This window comes from Apteryx rowi, unplaced genomic scaffold (assembly GCF_003343035.1).
Source record: "Apteryx rowi isolate R43461 unplaced genomic scaffold, aptRow1 scaffold_386, whole genome shotgun sequence".
In the NCBI taxonomy this organism is placed as follows: domain Eukaryota; kingdom Metazoa; phylum Chordata; class Aves; order Apterygiformes; family Apterygidae; genus Apteryx; species Apteryx rowi.
The window spans coordinates 318,801-335,709 of record NW_020450374.1 but is presented as its reverse complement, the minus strand read 5'-3'; the positions used below and the strand labels follow the sequence as shown (position 1 = coordinate 335,709).

Below are 16,909 nucleotides of genomic sequence, written 5' to 3'. Positions count from 1 at the left end.
TCTCTTTCTCTCTCTTTCTCTCTCTTTCTCTCTCTTTCTCTCTCTTTCTCTCTCTTTCTCTCTCTTTCTCTCTCTTTCTCTCTCTTTCTCTCTCTGTGCTTTAAACACAGTTAAAGCACAAACCAATACTCTTCATATTTGTTCTTTTTGTGATGAAAACAGGTTTCTTAAAGATGTTCTGGAAGCCTGTGTGGAAACTGGTGCTTGTTTGTGAATCTGTGCAGGAAAAAAAACAAAACAAATATCACTCAGGAAGAATAAATTTTTAAGGCAAATGAGAACAGTGGACAGAATTCTGCTTTTTTTTTTTTTTTTTCTTTAGGGGAGTAAAGCTGTTCTTCTGAAGACAGTTGTTGATATGTTGATATTAAAGCAAAAATACTGAATTTTAACTTTGCATGCATCTAAAAGACAGTGCAAAGAATTGACATATTAATGACTTAGTAGATTTAATCTTCTCTGCTACCACAAGAATTTTCTCCAAGTTGATTGATATCTAATACATTTCTTATATAAACTAATTTAGCAGTTCCTGCGGAAGTGGACAGCTACCACAGTCTCTTTCCCTTAGAACCACTGCCACCACCCAATCGGATACAGAAAACAAGCAACTTTGGGTACATTACATCATGCTATAAAGCTGTAAATAGTAAAGATGACCTGCCATATTGCCTTCGGAGGATACATGGTGAGAAAAATTGAATTGTTGTTTTTTTTTAAATGGAAGTGCAACTTTTATTTAAGCTTAAATATATATTTTAATATTCTGTGTGTAAATCTTGAAATAGCTTTGCTGAACTGATTTTCTGGGGGCTAAGAGAGCAAGAGATTCCTAAATTAGCACTCTATTCTTATTTAAATATGGGCTTTTCAGTAGTTTCAGAGGAAATGTTAAAGTAAAAAATCCCTCCCTCTTCCCAGCTTGCATCTTAAAATGCAGATTCTGTTGTTTTGTCAGGTTTTCGTCTTGTTAACACAAAGTGCATGGTATTGGTTGACATGTGGAAAAAAATTCAGCACTCAAATATAGTAACCTTGCGTGAAGTATTTACCACTAAAGCATTTGGAGAACATTGTAAGTGTGGGGGGTGTGTGTGGGGGGGGGGGTTGGGGAGGGGGGGGGGGGGGGGGTTTGTTCCCACTGTGTTGAGACACTTTTTCTGAATATGTTTGAGTTAGTAATTGTCACATGTTTCTATTTCTAAGCTCTTGTGTTTGCGTACGATTTTCATGCTGGAGGAGAGACTATGATGAGCAGACACTTCAATGACCCTAGTGCTGATGCTTATTTCACAAAACGAAAATGGGGTAAGGAAAATGCATTATCTTTTTCACTTTTATAAGCTATTTCCAATACTTAAACAGTATATACACAGCTGGTCAGAAATTGTTGTTCGTAATTTTCTTTTTATTTTTTTTAAACCTAATCAGTTCTGTCATATCATAAGTTGACTGGTATCAGAGAACAGCTTCTTCATTTCCTATTTGTAAAATTTCTGGATATATTTTTTTGAAATAAGCAAAAAGGTTAGCTAAAGCTAACAGTTAAGATAAAAGTCTAATGATGRACAGGTTACTTTTCACATTTGCCTTATGACTAATTTGCAAAATTAAAGTCAGTTTGTAAGGGAATTACAATTTGTTGCTGGCAGGATAATCTTCAAGTTTGAACATGGGACTAGGAGTTGAAATCTCTGTGGTTGTAATTGCAAGTTTGTCACAGGGTGACACCTGACACTTATTTGGAGATACTTTCAAAATCCCATGTGACATATGCTTTGTCACTATGATGCTTGTCGGTTAGGTGTTGTCCACACATAAAGCTTTTTTTCCCTTGTTCATAAAGTATTATGAGGACTAATTAGACAGTGTTTTATATAACGTTTTAAGAAAGTTAAGTACCACTAAAGAAAACAAGAAGTGGATTAAAAAAAATTTTTTATTACGTATATTCTTTTCAGACACAAACTTCACATCATAAGGTTTTTTGTTTGTTTGTTTGTTTTGATTCATACTCTGACTTCAAAGGAATCACTAAGGCTACATCTGCATTCATAAATAAGATCAGTCACAGCATGTTCTGTGGCTATGCATGCAAGTAGCCCAGCAGAACTCGTATCCATACATCTAAACTCTCTTCTCCAAAACAATATGTTATCAGCTGTAATATTGCCTGTCAGAACTAGTTCYTGACCCATACAGTTCCACAAACCATGCTCAGATGTTGTCTGAAAGCTAGTAGTCCAAAACTATTAGCACAGGCCAATACCGCACTAAGTACACTAATAGGTGAATGGAATCAGAGAATGATTTAGGTAGGACACTACCTTTCAAGGTCACTTGGCCTGAACTCCTGCTCAAGGCAGGACAAATCTCAAGTTAGATCCAGTAGTAGGCATGAGCAGGGGACACTGAAGCCTGTGAGCTGGCCTTGTTTATTTTATTAGCGTAGATGTTGCCTAAATGTCTTTAGGGTATCAGAATATAAAGAGATCCAGAAGCTAAGATTTCTTCTTTCTTCTGCTTTCTGAAACTGGAGGCTTTAGTTGTGAATTTAATCCATTTTAAATGTTGACATGGAAAACTGTTTAGCTGTCTGTTGGATCAGAACATAATGTTAGTGTGTGAATACGTTCAAAAGCTTGCAGATTCCTTGTATACTGAGTAGTTTCCTCTGGGTCTGCACTGAGCTGACCAGTATTAATAAGGTTGGAACTTGAGTTCCTCCATTGTTTTTGAAGGTGGTGTGCTGGACAAAGGAAACCCTAGCTTGATTTGTCGTATCCCATGGCAAGTCACAGAATGTAATGACAGGTTCAGTGAACTTGACATGAAACTTATTTGGTAGGATAAACATGGAACTCCTACCGCTAGGTTAATCACTGTTACTTGCAGGACTTGACTTCTGAGCGTCTTCCACCTGTGATTTTCAATTTCCATGTAAATTGGTCCTTATTATATTTTATTACACCTCTACAGAGTATTGCATACAGCAGACTAGCGTCTGTTCTAGATAAATTAATAGAAGCTGTAATAAAATTCTTGGCGACACATATTCGTTTGTCATACTGGTGAAAAATAAGTTTGGCTTCTATAAAAAGAAATAATGCCTATTAATCTATTGAAGCTTTTTGAAGGAAGATCCAGCAGATGCAGTCTTGGATTTTCAAAGTCCGTCATCAGAGACTCTAAAAGAAACCAAGCAGCTGTGGGATAAAAGAGAAAGCCCTCAGTTAGGTTAATGACTGGTTAGAAGATAAGAAATGGAGGGTAAGAGTAAAGAGTTGATTATCACAGTGAGGAGAGGTCAGTGGTGGAGTACCACAGGGATATGTGCTGGAAGTTATACTACTTAGCCCATTCACTTATCTGCATTGAAGATAAATAATGGTCTGTCAAAGTTTGCTGATAATACCAAGTTATTTGGATTGGTTAAAAACAAAGGCTAGTTGTGATGAATTGCAGAACGATCTTACAAGACTGGGTCTTTTGAAGATAAAATAGCAGGAGAAATTCAGTGTTTTAAATGTAAAGCAATGCAACTGAGGGAAAACATAATCCTAACTTTAAGTATAAAATGATGTGGAATGAAGTGGAATAGGATTCCTCATGCTCTTAAAGATGAYGGAGGGTATATGGTGGGGTAAAAAATGACTGGAATATGATAGGTGTCAGAAAAATCATCATGGAAAAAGAGAAGATGAATAAGCAAGAATTGTTTGCTGTCAGGTAGTAGATGTCCTAGCCAGGTAGCAGGTTCAAAACTAGTGAGAGAAAATTAAGCCATGAAACTTTGTCACAATGTGTTAGGGATTCTTAAGGTTTACTTTGGTTCAAGGGGAAAGTGAACACACTCATGGAAGAGAAATACCTTGAGGACTGTTATTTGCAAAGACACTATCTAGCTTAGGGACTTTCTGGGCTGCAAATCACTGGCGGCTGGAAGAAAATTTTATTTGTTATGTGCTCATACTTTTAGGTACTTATTGCAGGCTGCTGTTCTGACTTTTGTACCTATGCATTGACACAGGCTAGTGGACTATCTCGACCTTTTATTTGACCTAGTAAGACTTTTTTCTGTAGATAGGCATAGTCTTTGAAACTGAAAATAGGACATCTATTTTTCTTCAGCTAAAACAAAGTATTATTTAATTAAATGAAGTGTTGTGACAGAACTGAAAGTGATATTTAGGAAAACTCTCCCCTGCCTGTGGCACTGCTCCTAACCTTCTCCTTCAGTCTTTTTATTAGATAAATTAGAAAACAGTCACCTGAAATTCACCAGTTTTGCCAAATCTTTCTGCAAACTGTTGCTCTGGCCTTCCTTTTTTTGTTAACTGCTGCTTTCTAGTCTGGGCCTCAGTAGAAGGAGCAATTTAAAAGAGGAAAATAAGATTGCATACCTATAACTTGATTTCTCGGGATTGCCTGCCTTCACGGATCCTTTCTCCATCCCCTCACAGAGTTTCTTGGCCGTCTGCCTGCCTAGAGGAGACTTCCAAGAGAAGCAGGGGAATGGATGGAAGTTGGGTACTCTGCAGCATGAGGCTCAGATTAGTGCAATTGCTTTTAAAGGTTTTAGGAGGCACAACACTGTGAACCTGATCAGTGAACTCAGAGAATTTGATTTCAGGTATGCAACCTTATTTATGTTGAACACTCCAGTTGGCATCACTAGACTTTGACAGTTAAAAGAAGAGGATTGTGGTTTACATAGCTGTCTTGCATGTCACTTTCTGATGTCAATGTGGTCGGTCTCGGGGTTTTCTTTGTTTTTTTGGGTTTTTTTTGCCATGTTATTTACGGACCCTGTTGCAGAACTTCATTGGAGGGGATTGGTGTGGAAAAAAGAATTAGCAGCTTGTGCTGATTTTTATACTGAACAGCTGTAAACTAATGTCCTGGTTGCTTCCTAATTCTATAGAATTTATTCCTTGTGTTGTTCTTTATGCAAAGAAGTATCCTCTTCAGGCAGTACAGTGTGATAATCTGATGTTGTTTTGTCATATTTTACTGAATGTTCACAAGTTTCAAAAGCAGTGTTTTGGATTTTTTGTCAGTTAATTATTACACAGAATACATTTATTTCAGTAATTCCTGTTTCTTTGATTGTCATTCCTCATTTGTCCATACACTCTTATTTATATCAAGAGAATCTAAATTTAACATTAAATCTATTGCTGTGGACCTTTTGTTAGCTTTTTCCAATTTTCTGATATTTCTCAATTTCAGATTATTATAGCCTGTGTTAGTGCATGTATCTCTGCAGAAATGAAGTTCTCTTTAATTTAGCAAGTTATCCCCAAAAGACTTGAAACATTTCCGTAACAAATAGCATTCAAAACAGATCAATAACTAATTATATTAAATAGTAAACACCATTTTAATTGTACGTATTTTAAAACAGTATCAGCTAGAAAATCCTGGCAAGTTAATAAGAGCTTATCCACTGCTCCAGTAAGGTTTTCTCTTTGTCCTGGTGAGTTTTCTTGGTTGGAAGAGATAAGCATGTCTTTGATATGTTTTTTGGTCTGTTTATTAAAAGTGTTCTGAGTAATTAAATAAACCTAAGTGTATATGCTCTTAATAGTAATTTTCAGCACCACAGATTCTGCTTTACAGCAAATAATACTTTATAAGGAAGATAGGCAAGTTTTACTGGACCTTGTTTTCTTTTGGACACATTAGCAGTTGTGTTTATTGCACAAAAGTGGACCTCATTGCTGATTTTGCAGTCTTTGCCCAATTGCTGAACTTTTTTTTCAGAAAATAACTCTTCATTTCAAAATTAAGTTGTGTTTTTAGACTGTCTTGGGGGAAGAAAAAATATATGAACACTGAAAGTCAATGCGATGTTGTTCTTCTGTATCTACAAATATTCTAAAAGCAAATACAGTAAAATATATCAATTTCTTATTGAGTTCATGAAGCTAATTTTGAAATCCAGAAGTGTAGTGCTTTAGCATAAACACTGTTTTGCTCATTTTGAGCTTTTTGAGGAAAAACATATAACTAACAGTTATCCTAAAATACCTTTGCCAAAACCTACAACTTTTTCTAGCTAAATTCCAAGTTTTCAATATCTTCGGATTTTTTTGTGAAAAGTAGTGCTGCATTAGCAGTACAGAAACCTTGTATATTGAAAACTGAGAAGGGTAAAACTGAATGAAGCCCAGGTTTCCCTAGAGAAGTGTGGAGGAAAGAAAGGCTACTGCATTTATCTTACTTTCAGTACTGTAACTGAGCACTGAACAAATTCATGGTTTTGAATGTAAAAAGCTTTACAGGCCTAATAGGTTCAATTAAGTGATCAGCTAAATCTTTCATTTGGCGGCTTTTTTTTTTTTTTTTTCGCAGAAATCTCTAATGAGTACTGACTGTCTGTTACTATGCTTCCAAGATAATGTTCCTCACTGAGCCCTTGAAGCAGGTCCTGCTGCCAGTGGTCCCAGCTGCTCCTTCCCATCCCTGAACTATGCCCAGCCTTTGCTTGTATTGAGAATTTGAACTTCATCTGAAGTTTAAAAAAAAAAGGGGGGGGGGAGTGGGAGAGGAGAAGGACACATGTTGCTCAGCTGAGAACATCATGGCAGAAAACATCAAAAAATGATGACATTGAGCTTATTTTAACTTGGCAAGGAAAATAATGGCTTGCCTATGTAAGAACTGCCGTTCTGAAAACACTTTTAATCTTCTCCATCATTAGTAACGATGTGCTACATCTCAGAGATGCAAGTAGTGAGAGATGAGTCTGCCCTGCAATACAGGTGGGAGGAGGATAGCCTGAAATTTTGCTGTGCGTGGCTGTGGAGTCAGCCTGTGGTAGGAAGCCTCTTTCAAATCAAATACTACTATACCTTTAAAATACCACTTTTTGGAGTAAAGCAATTCTGATCATTTCTGTAACCTTTTCTTATGTTGTGAAACTTTCCACTGTGTTCAGCACTATTTCAAGTTTTCACATGGGCTTTACCTGAACAGTGAGCATCTGGGTCTGTCTCCTCGGGTCGTCCCTGCTCAAGTGCAAGGAGCCGGGTTGCAAAGCTCGCCTAGAGTGTCTGTTTGACTGTGCACTAAGGTTCTGCCTATCCGTCGCAGGCCTCGTAGCCCTTCACAGGACAGGCTTCGATCTTACCTGTTTTAACAGATATGTAGGAGGGCACTGCAAAACAAATTCTTCCAGTGTTTTAGACTGTGCCTTCAGTGCATAGGAGGGAAGAAGGGGTGCAGCTGGCCAGCCTGAAAGCAACAACCTTGATTCAGCTGTAGCCTCAAGCAAATTTTTCCAGTAGTAATATGTTGCTACTTGGTTGAGATTTTCTGATTGAGGGGAGAAGCTGTGTTGAATTCTGTGGTCTCTCTCAACTTTTCCACATATGTTGAACGTTCCTTGCTTTTATCTGGAAATCAAAGGGCAAGTGCTGTTCTTGTTAAATTGCATGTAGAAAAATAACCCCTAAGTTTTGTCTTTCTCTTCCCCCCCCCCCGTTGGAAATTATAGCAATGTTTCTGTTCTAGATAGAAATTTAGTTTGTATAGATGTAACTGTCTTATAGTGTCTGTATGTGTTCCTGCTAAACGTATCAGACATACTGCTATTTACCAAATAAAATGTGTATTCTGTAGCAAATAATAGCTATAGAAGGAGCTTTGATTAATAAAGTAGCCTGTGTCTCCTCAATCATTTTATACAATCATATTTTTTGTCATGCTAAAGAAGGAAGAATCATGAAGGAARAAAATTTTGCTAAATGAGATTACTGGTGTGATGGTTTGTGGGAAATGATTTGCATTATGATTCATCAAGAGGCCAGAAAAAAAACAGAGAATATCATTATCTTCAGCCTTCAGTAGACGTGCCAAGGTTATTGCTGTTTAAAGGAGGCAGGGTCTTGACCTTTAGAATCTAAACCAAAGCATCTTAAACCAGCAAAATGAAATAAAGTTAAAAAAAAAAAAAAAAGTCAGAAATGAAAGCTGAGAACATCCCCAGCTCATCATCCCAAAGTCAGTAACGTTTCTAACCAAAATTGCTTCAGTAGTGTGTTTTAGTTTTTAATGTACACACAGATATAAATATATATAAAAAATTTTATTTTTTTAGCAAGTGCACAAAAATGTTAATGTGTTCCTGCTTGGGGGTGGGGGGACGGGACAAGAAACAAATGTTTGGAGAGGAATGCAGTCAGTTCACAACTGAATTAGATGCTTACATGATTGCACTGAATAGAGATGATATTACTGATCCCAAAATTAGCAACATTAGTACTGAGTCTACCTTATGAAATGTCTTAACATTTGTTTTAAATTTGAGATATAGTACCTTCTGGGTGTACTCTCTCCTCTCTCCTTCAGCTTCGTGCCACACAAATAGTAGCAACTTCTTCTCGTTAAAGAAGTCATATTAAAAATAATGCTTGTGTTATCTATACCTTGCTTTTCTCATCTCCAACTTAGTGTTACTCAGGAATAGTTTGTAATGTAGAATTTGGGTCTTGCTTTACAAAGAATTAGTTTTACTTTTTTGAAAAGAGGACTGTAATTCCATTTGGAAGTGATTTGATGCATTGCATTTGCATAGGCCATGAAACACGGGTCATACGGTGATGACTTGTCAGTAAGCTGGATCACAGCAGAACATACATGACATTCTGTTCAGTGATACTTAGCCACAAAATCTTCCATTCTGATTTCCCATGCAGTTTGAAATTAGCTTGTTGCTTGTTCTTCTTTGTTTTATCAGAGGATATAGAATGTTTAATTTGTATGCCTTCCTAGTGTAAAGGAGGCAACACAGAAGCTGTTGCAGATACATTATGGTTATTATGATACATGCTCATTGTTTTAGAGTACTTGTGTTTTTGCTTCTGGAGTGTTTGCATATTTTGGTGCACTACCACCCATTTTATCTAATTTTTAACCCGTACCCTTTTTGCAATGAATATTCAGCCTAAATTTGAAAACCAGTATAGGTTTTCTGAATCTGAGAGTGAAAAACAATAATAATGCCTAAAGAATTGTCAGCATTTAAAAATTTATTATTGTCTTTCCAAAAACACCCACGAAAGCATAATAGGTATGTCTTTTCAACGACCATTGATTTGGGGATTGAATGAAATGAGTATGTCAGCTAATTGTATAGTTCAAAACATACTAACTTTAATTTTACATAGCAGCCTTTAGTTGATGCTTATAACGTTTTGCTTCTAGGTCAGCATGATGGACCTTTGCCACGGCAGCATGCGGGATTGCTTCCAGAGTCTCTGATATGGGCATATATTGTGCAGCTCAGCTCTGCATTACGGACCATTCACACAGCAGGACTGGCCTGCCGAGTTATGGATCCAACAAAGATTCTAGTAACTGGCAAAACAAGGTAACGAAAGCTTTATTTCTAGGTCCTTCACTGTGATCTGTGTTCATGATAGCTGTTGTCTGTGCACCGTTGTTAGGGAAATGACAAAGTTTCCCTAGAAAGTTCTTTGAATTTCACTGGCATGCTAAAACTTTAAAATCTTTTTTTAAGCTCTGTTAAACACAGTTCAGAAGGACATGTGTGTTATCTTCAAAGTCCTTTTCAGATTTGCTACTGTCAATTTAGAAATGTTGTTAATTTACTTCTAAACTGAGGGCTCTCTGTCGCATTATATCACTTTGTAAGATTAATGGTAGTTTCCTTCATGGTAGTTTGCTAGGTACTAAGATGACTTTTTTGTAGTAATAAAGCATTTGATGTTGGAAATACTAGAGAAAGAATCAAGTAACCAACAAAATTACACTTCTTCCTTTTTCCTTCTTGTTCCTAAAGGTTACGAGTTAATTGTGTTGGAATCTTTGATGTTTTAACATTTGATAACAGTCAAAATAATCCGCTGGCATTAATGGCTCAGTTTCAGGTAAGACAACAGAGCATTGTTAGACTGGTGACTTGGGGTGGGGACTACTGAAAACCAATGCGATTCCTTTTGAAAGACAAATATTTTAATTAAACTGTAGTCTGGTATATTTGTAAATAACTGTTTTTCTGTCCTGGTTTGGTTTTTGTTCCTCCATGCATTATTTGAGTTTGTTAAAGCTCATTTTGCTTCTGAAAGTTCAACAAACTTACAGAACAGATTATATTAGTAGGAGTTAACAAACTTGAATGAGAAGTGGTGGGAATAACAAACTTTTTCCTTAAAGGAAGGGGGAAAAAAAATCTTAGTGATAGAGATGTCAGACTCGATAGGTACGTGACAATACCACAAAATTGGGTTCATACCTGCAACGAATAGAATTGAGATCAATCAAAAAATAATGGTTCAGTAGCAGTTTTCACTCTGATGCCTTCTTTGTTTTTTTTAACATAAACAACTGAGCAATAAATGCCTGTTCACAGAGGATTAAGAGATATTTTAAATAAATGCATTTAGGCCTTCTTCACTCCTAAGAGCACTTAGTGTATCTTTTGGTTTTCTAGTTTTTCTCTGCTCTCCTGGTGTTCTCTGAACTGTGGGCTCTGCGTAACTTGTGAATTAAGAAGACTCCCTTTAGAGTTAACAAAAACTATTCCTCAGTCATCTGGAATATCACTGTGTATAGGAATGCCTCTTTCCCTAACTTCCCCTCAGGGTGAAGTATACTGCTTCAGCAGTCATCACATACCCTGTCAGTAATGGGAGTGAAACACCACAGTAGGGAATTGGGTTTAATTTAAGTTCATTAATTGAGCTTATTCACTGAGAAAATTGCTCATCAGAGTCTTCCAGTAATAAATGAAATGTTTGAACTTTGGCCAGGCAGAAACTAGCTTATTCAAGACCTCATACCGGAACACAGCAACTTTTTTTTTTTTGAATGATACAGTAAGCAATTTTCAGCGTACTTTGAGTAGTACATCAAAGGATGTTCTCCCCTCCCCCAGCTAGATATCAGTGCAGAGAGCTTTTTGGTCATCATTTAGTGGAGAATAGCTAAGAGATCATAGGGATACATGTGAGGGATTCTGTTCCTTTAAAAAAGAAAAAAAAAAGTGAGATTTTTTTGATCCATCTGTCAAAAGCRTTTAACACCCTAACAGCCCAACACCTGGTGTTACTAAGCAAATTGGTTGCCTGGTTTTGGTTTGTGTAGGAATTCTGTTTGCGTGTTTCATACTTTGTTAGTATCCAAATTGTTCAAGTGTCACTGCTAAACCAGAAAAGAAATGTAACCAGAAAAGGGGTACAGTGTAGAAAATGTAGGCTGGAGTTAAAAACATCATATTATTTCTTTTCGCCACCTCTTCTGGAAGGGCTAGGCTTTCACAATCCACTTTCTTCCTTCAGAGATTCTGGACTGTGGTCGTTCCTTGAAATTCAGGAGGCATTTATCATACTCCACCTCTATTTGCCCTAGCCAGATAAAATTACAAAATAACAGCTGCTGCTTGTCCTTTTTCCTCTCGATCCATGACCCAGTTCCTGAATTCCTCTGGGACTCCTGTGACTGTTAAAAATGTAGGTTATCTCTCGGTTTGCTGCCGAGCTAATATGCATTTCCTTGTTGCTGTCCTCAATGGACGAAGGTATTTTTGTTAGCGTTTGTCACTTTCTGGCTATTTCCCATTGTTAATATAGATAGGAAAGAGTTTGGCCAGAACAGAGATTTAAGAAGGGGCAATGCAGAAGAAATGCAATTGTTCTTTACAATCTGTTTTTCAGAAACTATGTTAAACGCATTACTTTATTATGATCATGTAAGAGTTAAATAAAGGCAACAATAAGGAGAGCTTACAAAAAAAAAGTCAGTGAAATATGAATGGCTACTTGCATTAAAAACAAGATGGTTAAACCTGTAAACAAAACTTCAAAAATCCGTAAGTTATGTCACTCAGTTACTAAATACAGATGGTAAAACTGTAAGTGGTGATGCAGAAAAGCTTAATAAATATTTCTGTGTTTGGAATGAAATGAAGATGAATATTCTCCATATGAAGAGAGAATAGAAGTTTTATTGATTTAATGAGGGATGTAAGACTGCATTTGCTCAAAGTAAATATTTTTAATTCAGTAAGCCAAAATAACTTTCACATACACAGCCTCCAAATTCAAAGAGACTAGCTGAAGACGTATCTGAAGCGTTAATGCTGATTTTTAAAAAAATCATAACAAAAACACTAGGAACTTGGAGGGACTCCCAAGTGCAGTTCCAGTTCTTAAAAAGAATAAGTGAATCCATGGAATTGTAGACTGGGTGACTTGATATTGATCCAAGCAAAGCAGTGAAACAGTTCATTCTGAGATCTCACAAGACAGGCTAATCAAAAATAATGTCAGTTTTAAAGGCTTTACGGAAATTGGATTGAGTCAAAAATAAGATTTGACTAGCTTATGTCTGGCTGAGAAGTCCAGCTGTATAAAATACTCAGATATCTCCAGGGCCTCTGGCTTTGTACCACAGGTCTTTTAATATGATAATATCATATATGTATCATATACATCATATATGTGTGTATATATATACATACACACAYATATATATAAAATGTGTGTGTGCATAAAAAAGTGTGTGTGTGTGTATACACACACACATACACAGAAGGGAGAGGAGGGTTAGTTCAGTTAATTTTGAAATTGCTCACTGACATTTAAAATTCATTTGGTAACAGGGAGACATTAATGAAGAGGGCTGTTTCTGAAGGTGTCTCCAACAGATTGATTTTTAGTCTAATGCCATTCAATATTTCTATCAGCAGCTTAGATGATAAAATTTTTACTAGCAAAGCTTTCAGGAGATAGAAATTTTTACAGGCTACAGTTATTGTGAATTGAATTGCTAATTAAATGGTCATTAGTTGAATTCAAGGTATATCTTTTGAACAAAAAAACAGCCTTTACTTAAAAGGTGGAAAGTTTTTCTTTGAAATTGTGAATTAACTTAGTATTACTTAGTGGTCACTGTCAATGATTACCATAGCAAAAGTCCTGTGGCAAGTCTACAGCAAAAGGAATTAATGTGATCCATAAATATATGAAAAGCACAATATAAGGTATAAGCAGAGAAGTGATTGTACCTGATGTTGATCTATACCTTGTATTAGCAATGCTACTGCAAGAATACTGTGTCCTTCTTGTGTCCCCATTCGAAGGAGGAATAGTAGTTCTTGCATGCTTTCTTTAAACTTTATCTAGAAGCAGGAAGAGCTGAACCTGTTCAGGTTATCAAAGGGGAGGCTGAGGCTTAACAGTGATATGTGGATTTCTTCCTTACAAAAAAGACAGTCTACTCCAGCTCCTAGGAAGTTCTGTACTCTGTCTGCAGGGATAGATTTGGATGGTGGATGGTAGCTGGAACCCTCCTAAAATAGGAATCTGACTCCATAAATCCTGATATCCATTGCTCTATCTTATTGGACACAAAAAGAATGTCGCATATCTTTGTGCAACTGTAACACCTTAAACATTGGACAAAGACAGTTACTGCAATGACGCTTCATTTCTGGGTTTTAGCTGTCAGTGAAGAGTGAGGCACCTCCAGAGAGCAGTTCAGCTTAAAATCTGAACTGCCTTCTAGAATACAGAAATCTTAATTTGATTAGACTCCTTACTGAATCACTTCAGCTAAGTTCCTGAAATTAGGTGGAATGAATCCAAGCCATTATTGTAATTAAATTAAGTCAAACAGTGACTGTAACTTGAATTATGTGTTTGAGGCTTCACTGATGTGTTGTATCATTTCTGTTAGTTTTTCTATTGAATATACCTTGCAAAAAAAAAAAAAAAAAAGGTTGCAAGTCAAACGCTCAGAAATTGGCAAAAGCCTGAATTGGAACTGCCTGACTGATATTACTGTAGATCTTTAACACTTTTAAAATCTATTGCAATCTATAGGATGAAGCACCTGCTTAAAGAAAGACTACTTTTCCATGGAGTGTTGCCTCAAGCTGTACACTTTGGGTGTATAAATCAGGGTTGTGTAGTGACGGAGGATGTATGTAGGATACTTTCGTATCAATTATTAAAAGTTAAAACGTGTTCAATGTGAAGTTGGGGACTGCAGAAACAAAGATCAAAGATTAAAACAAGATTAAAATAAATACATGTCTTCTAAGTCTTTTGGGGGAAAAAAACCCTGAAAATCAACAAAAAAGCCATTGCATCCCATATTGCAGATGTCTCCTTACAGATGTCCCATCAGCAAGATTCCTCTATTTGGTTTTACAGCAGTGTCCTCTACTGCTTGAGCTGGCCATACTTGGTAGCAGAAGCAAATAGGTTTCTGCATAAGTGGGGGTTGTTGGCCTGTTTCATTTCTCTTTGCCAGACTACAAAGAAACACTCATACTTGGGATTTCTTGTGTAGCAAATGCTGGTCCCTCTCTCCATCTCCTTCCCCTCCATCATTATGTCCTTATTTTTCTCCATTTTCCGCATCCTGTTTTCTGTCTTCATTACTTTCTGTCCTGTATCCTGCCTTTTAACATCTATCATTATGTTGCTTATTCATGCTTGAATTTTGCTGCTTAATCATACTTCAGCCATTGATATGGAAACAGCAGGGCTGTCGAGAGACCTGGAAACATTTTCTTTACTCAGTGCCTCAACATCTGGGAGCTGTGGCTGTAGGAAACACTCTGTTCAGCCACTGCAGCCAGAGGAGGTAGCAAGCATAGCTGCTCCTGTGGGTGGAACAGCTCTGGGGGGATGCAGCGTATTCATCATGAGTGCAGTCTTCTACATTTTAGCTGCCAAATTCTAAACAGAACTTTTAATGTTAGTGATGCCAAATTTTTGGCCTTTCTTACAGAAATGGTGAAAGGTGCATTCCTGGTACCAGAGTGTTCGTTCTCTCTGCTAAATGTTGTATCCTTTCTCCAGAACATGGAATGGAGATGACAGGCATTCTTGATAAATGGTTGCATTCCACCCACTCTTTTTTTTTTTTTTATTTCCAAAAATATCTCATTTTCTAAGAAAAAAGTTAGGAAAATACTAAATTGACATCTTCAGACTGAACTTAAGAGTCAGCTAAAGCAGACATCCGGCTTGGAAAACTGCGAATGTTGAAGGTTTGGCCAAGTTGTATGCAGCTGGAAGACTTTCTGTAGAAAAAATCAGGCAGCTTTAACTATGAATGTTAATGTCTGCTACTAAATTAGGCTCCTGTTTTCAGAGGTGGGCTTTAAAATTTGGCATAGCTTTAATAATTTCTGGTGGTTGTTTGAGTTTTAAAAATTAAAATTAAAATTGGCTGAATCAGCTCCACTTCTAAGGAAAGTGTTTAGTGATGCTAAAAAATTCTGCAGAAAATGCGATGCTGCTACATATTTCAGCCCTACAGGCCTATTCCTTTCTTATTTCATATCTTTTCACCCTGGCCACTAGAGATGAAAACCTTTGAGGTAAAAAGTCACTCTCCAGCTTTTGGAACACTTAAATTCAGAGCCTTTGGAAGTCAATAGCAAGAACTGATTTCACAGTTCTGATAGAAGTAATGTTAAATTTAAAGGGATCACACTTTGTTAGGTATTCTGACAATAAACAGTGTGAGTAACTGAGTCATTTTGCTTGAAATTTGCTCTGAGTCTTTCCCTTGGCTGCACTAGGAAAAAAAAAAAAGTTCTAATAAATTGTTTCTGGTGTAACAAATAACTCTGGACACATTGTTCTGCATGTCATATTGAGAAAACTTGCACTATTTGCTGCCGACTCCTTGATTCCTCAGGGGTGAGCTGTGCGAATGATTAGGAGAACCTGTTTTCAGAGCTTCTGCTCAGTGTGAGAGTTCTCCCTGGGGCTGTCCTTAAACTAAAAACAGGTACATTTTAATCATTTGAAACTAAATATAATACCTAGAAATTGTTGTCAGGGCAGATTCTCCTCTGTACATATTAATTACTTTAATTGTTGTATTGTTCTGTATGTTTTGAATAGCACTTACTTTAGTTGCTCAGATTCTTCTAAGGGTTTCTGAAGTATCTTTTTTTAAACACCATCTAGTACCAAAGGTAATATTTACCTGTATTCTGAATCTTATCTCTGTTTTCCCGGCTAGCAAGCAGATCTGATCTCCCTGGGGAAGGTTGTGTTGGCTTTGGCTTGCAATTCTTTATCAGGAATTCAGAGAGAGAATTTGCAGAAAGCGATGGAATTGGTGACAATCAACTATTCCTCTGATCTGAAGAATCTGATTTTGTAAGTTTGATACTACACGTTTGCTGTTATGTTTTATAAAAAGCATCTCTTAAATGATTACATTTTTTTAAAATACAGGTGAAAATATCAAAAGAATATTTTCAGATGCAAATAAGATTAGAGGTGTAATTACTGTCATTGAATTGTCTGCATAGTCAATGCATTGTTAAACATTGTCATTTAAAGTTAATTTGTATAATGTGTATTTTTATGGCCTAACTAAAAAAAAAAAAAAAAAAAAAAAAAAAAGCCCTAAGTGTGTGTTAAAGCTCCAAATATGAATTTATTAATATTCAACTTAAACAGAAAACCAAGATATGTGCCATCAGCATTTCAAGTTGTCTTCCATACTAGACTTTTATTGCCTCTTATCTGCCATAGCATTATGCTAGTCTTGCATCTGACAGTTTTGGAAGGTAGTCAGAAATAGGCACTCTACTTTTTAGACCAAAGGGTTCGGTGCTAGTTTTAATTTGTGTATTATTTTCTGTTGTTTTAAAATCTAGTCAGTATTTCTCCTTCCCTCTTACAGCTTACAAGGGAAAGGTAGAAATGCCTGTCCCCCTTCCTCATTTGAAAAACAATTGCTTCACAATCTGAATCTTCATGTCTTCTCTGTTTTTGAGTATGCTCTTGCTCTTTGAGTGGGGTGAACTAAGCAGTGCCGTGAAAGTACACTCCTAGCTTTTTGAATGCTTTATATAAATAACTGACTGGAAGTATACAAGTAAGTTAACTCAGAAGTTTTTTTTGTT

At 36.6% G+C, this 16,909-nt stretch overlaps 1 protein-coding gene across 12 annotated transcripts in view; it reads left to right on the top strand.

The window, feature by feature from the left end:
- The window catches only part of PAN3 (poly(A) specific ribonuclease subunit PAN3), an 83,566-nt gene that overhangs the window by 56,003 nt on the left and 10,654 nt on the right, over positions 1-16,909 (top strand). For all 12 annotated transcript variants that reach the window (XM_026074313.1, XM_026074311.1, XM_026074307.1 and 9 more), the window contains 6 exons: positions 527-688; positions 959-1,075; positions 1,207-1,308; positions 9,211-9,376; positions 9,809-9,896; positions 16,015-16,154. In XM_026074313.1, coding sequence (XP_025930098.1) covers positions 527-688; positions 959-1,075; positions 1,207-1,308; positions 9,211-9,376; positions 9,809-9,896; positions 16,015-16,154 — 775 coding nt within the window. The remainder of the gene's footprint in view (positions 1-526; positions 689-958; positions 1,076-1,206; positions 1,309-9,210; positions 9,377-9,808; positions 9,897-16,014; positions 16,155-16,909) is intronic.